The sequence below is a fragment of the Microtus oregoni genome, unplaced genomic scaffold, assembly GCF_018167655.1.
Source record: "Microtus oregoni isolate MIOR12 unplaced genomic scaffold, Mior012 000016F_ref0000370, whole genome shotgun sequence".
NCBI classification, from domain to species: Eukaryota; Metazoa; Chordata; class Mammalia; order Rodentia; family Cricetidae; genus Microtus; species Microtus oregoni.
In genome coordinates this window covers 26747671-26751587 of record NW_024543075.1, presented here as the reverse complement: position 1 = coordinate 26751587, position 3917 = coordinate 26747671, and the positions used below count along the sequence as shown (strand labels likewise).

At 47.9% G+C, this 3917-nt stretch overlaps 1 protein-coding gene across 1 annotated transcript; it reads right to left on the bottom strand.

The window, feature by feature from the left end:
• Positions 1 to 2526: 2526 nt before the first annotated feature.
• LOC121457689 lies at positions 2527 to 3384 on the bottom strand. Its single transcript, XM_041666610.1, has 2 exons — positions 2818 to 3384; positions 2527 to 2745 (listed from the first exon to the last, which is right to left on the bottom strand). The coding sequence occupies exons 1-2, from the start codon at positions 3382 to 3384 to the stop codon at positions 2527 to 2529; spliced, it is 786 nt and encodes a 261-aa protein (XP_041522544.1).
• Between the last annotated feature and the right edge of the window lie 533 nt (positions 3385 to 3917).

The following is a 3917-nucleotide window of genomic DNA, read 5'->3' as shown; positions in this document are numbered from 1 at the left end:
CTGTGATAACCAAAACCCGCAGGTGTCAGCCAGTGTCCCTTTGAAGCCCAAGTGGCCTCCGGCTGAGAGCTACTACTGTGAAGGGAGACAGGACATATAGGGAGGTATGGGGTAACCCCTGTTTCTGCCAGGTTCTGGGATGTTCTTTCCTTCCTCCTTGCAGGCAGAGGAGGGTAGCGCTTAGGAACACAAACTTAGGAGCCAAGTGGATCTAACTTCACATTCTACCCTTGGTTCCATGTGAACCATATTCTTTCCTGCAGAAACACTGGCGTGGTTGCTAGGTGCACAGAAACAAGAGCTGACAGGAATGTTCAGCACAGTTGTGAGAACCCTTCCCTGGGGACTTTAAATGGTGCCTACTCTTGGTTTTGTGGGTTTTTTTTTGTTTGAGACAGGGTCTCTCTGTGTAACTGCCCTGGCTGTCCTGGAACTCACTTGTAGACCCCGCTGGTCTCAAACTCACAGAGATCTGCCTGCCTCTGCCTCCCACATGCTGGGATTAAGGGGCCACCACTGCCTGACATGTCTACTCCTCTTAAGGCCCCAACAACAAACCGAAGTATGATTCTACCAGAGCCCACCATAGGGACTGGATATGTTCACTGGGCTTTCCTGAGCATGGATGAGGGGTTACTTTCATTTTTTTTTTTTGAGATGGGGCTTCTCTGTGCAGTCCTGGCTATCCTGGAACTCACTCTGTAGACCAGGCTAACCCCGAATTCAGAGATCCACCTGCCTCTTCCTCTGCAGTGCTGGGATTAAAGGAGTGCACCACCACTGTCTGGTTTACTTTCAAATTTGTAGCTGGTAGAGAAAATAAACCCAAGCCAGATCCCTAGATGGCAACAGAAGGATTTATTATTTCACATGGTGGAGGGCATGGCAGAGCCGACATCTCACATCATGATGGCAAAGCAGGAGACAGAAAGATGGAGAGACAGAAAGACAGGGACACAGAGAGACAGAAAGATGACAGGGACACAGAGAAAAAGACGGAGAGACAGAAAGACAGGGACACAGAGAGAACGCCTGTGCTGACACGCTCCCTTCTTTTTCCTCTTATTTTCCCCAAATCCCCAGCCTACAGGATGGTGCCGCCCATTCTGGGCAGATCGTCCCCTTTCTTAGTCCTCCCAAGTAGAGCCCTTGCAGACACAGGTGAAGGCACACTGCATGAATTGCTTAGTACTGCCCAACCTGACCATCAAGACTAACCAACAGGTTAGGGGTGAAGCGTCACTCTGTTGGTCCATTGCTGGCCTCCCATGTGGTTGTCTTTAAGCGCCATCTGTGTTGAAGCACTGGGGTAAATGATTTAATCTCATGCCACACTCTCAACCACACAATGAGGTGTTTATTACCCCGTTTTGCACATGAACAAGTGGAGTCTCAGAATTTAGTTCCTGGCTAGGTTGGCACTGGCAGGGTAGGGATGCCACTTTTCTTGGAGCATCATGTTCCTGCCCAGGAAAAGCATCTGCCAGTGCCACCACCGGCCTTTATTTATTGCTGTTGTGTGTGCATGGTTGTGTGTGTGTAGGGGGCAGAGGGTTGCAGAGGCCAGTCTATGTTTAGACAACATGGCACTGATATGGATATGCAGCTGGTAAAAAAAAAAAGGTGTATATTTGATGTCTGGGGAAACGGTGATATAATCTTTGTAAATTTAACTATTTCTGACAGAATGCCACTTTTGTGAGTCTACATAAATAAGGCCTTTGGATTAGAGGTGAGAGCTCTTACTTTCACCTTTGCCAGCCTGCTGTCTGGAGATCTGTGTGCCTCCCTCCATGTGGCCTACATGCCAGTCTGAGTGTGTGCTTACGTCTGCTGTGTGCTGGTGCCTGCCTATCTAGTAGCCCATGTGCTTGTCAGTAAGGTTTGCAAATAAGACAGTCTTATCTGTCTATCATGCTTTATGTTCTCGTCAACCTCCCAGGCTCCTGTGACCCTTCTCTCTTCCTGGTTTCAGACCTTGCACCTCAGTGTGTGTGGGTGTATGCATGCCACACATGCGTCAGAAGACAACTTTGTGGAGTCACATCTGCCCTTCTACCTTTTTATAGGATCCAGAGGTTGAACTCAGGTCACCAGGTTTGCATGGCAAATCTTGAGCCATGGCTGACCTCAGAAACTCTATGTAGCCAAGGATTATCTTGAACTTTTGATTACTTTCACCTCTTAAATGCTGGGAGTACAGACGCATGTCACCCCCCAGTTCATGCAGTTCCTGGGTCTTGAACTCAGGGTTTCATGCGTGTTAGACAATCGTTCTACCAACTGAGCTACAGCTCCAGGCCACTTCTAGCTCTTTTGATATTTTTCTTTCATTATAAGCCTCTGGTTCTCCAAGACACGTTACTGCCATCTGCTGGATGATGTGTCAAAGCAAAGACACATATCTATAGCAACACTCCCGTTGATGCAGGTTGACCTTATACAATACGCAGCCCACACAGCTGGGAGCAACTAGCCTCAACGAAGGAGACAGACACCGCAGACAGATGTTTATTGTATGGTAGCTCAACAAATGACATGGGCTCCTGATATGGTGACCTCCGTGGCTTCTGGAATAGAGAAATGCTGGATGTCTGGAGCTGACCGGCTTGGGTTGATAAGCACCAGGTCAAGACAGAGACAATGTTTTTCTTTGTCTTGTTTCTTTTGGTTCTTTGGTTGAGTCTTGGTTCTTGGCTTCATGGCCTCTGCAGAGGATTGTTTTGAAACCACTGAAGAGGATGCCTTCACAATTGCTGAAGAGGATACTTTCATGACATCTACAGAGGGTGTCTTCAAGATTGATGCAGTGGGCACCTTCCAGGCATCTGCAGAAGGTGTCTTCATGGTTGTTACAGAGGGCACCTTCATGGAATCTGCAGAGGGTGTCTTCATGACTGATACAGAGGGTACCTTCATGGAATCTGCAGAGGCTGTCTTCATGACTGATACAGAGGGTACCTTCAAGGCATCTGCAGAGGGTGTCTTCATGACTGACATAGTGGGTACATTCCTAGGAGGGCCCAGGGCTGGGTTGATGTACTTTCTGAACCCACATGCCTGATATGTCAGTTGAAGCCTAGCTGTGGGATCCTCAGGGATATAGGTTTCTGTGGCCTTGGGGATAGGGACGTATATCTGCGGCTCTGCAGCCAAAAGCTTCCCTGCTGCAAAGAGACACAGGTTAAGGCAGTAGAAGTTTTTAGGTTCAGAAAGGTAGTATCCACAGTTCTCTGAGAGCTGCTTGGAAATATTTCTGACTGGGTCCTGTGCCTTGGATTTGTTGGTCTTGGAAGATTTGGTGGATTTGGAGGCTTCTGGAGATGTCTGGAGCAGGATATAGGTCACTGGCATTGAGGCTGGGAAAATATTATTGGTTGTCATCATGGGGGGATGTCCTATGGCACGTTGGGTGGCTTCAGTCTGGATCAGAGTTCACAAGAGGCAGTGGCTCATGGATGGTTGGTGTGGTGCAGAGATCCCTGGAGATGCTGTCACTGAGATGACCTCAGAGGCCACCACATTCCTACAGGAAAAGGAATGTCTGAGACTGGAGCAGGAATTCTAGGGAAACTCTCAGAAGGGAGGCTGTCTTTTTTTCATACTTCTCAATCATTTATCTACTTATTCTTGCATTTATTCATAGGTTCACTCATTCCGTCTCCCCCCCACCTACTCAGTCATTCTCTTCTCATGTCCTTGTAGGCTGATTCGCATATTCAACCATTCATTCTGCATCGTTAACTGACTTACATGTTCATTAATTAATCCAGTAAATGCTGGCCCTGCTGGCACTGGAAACAGTTACAAAGGGTTATGTGCATGCCAGCTTAACATTATCTTAAGGGCTGGGGAGATGCTCAGTGGTTCAGGGATTGGGAGATGCTCAGTGGTTTAGGGTTTGGGAGATGCTCAGT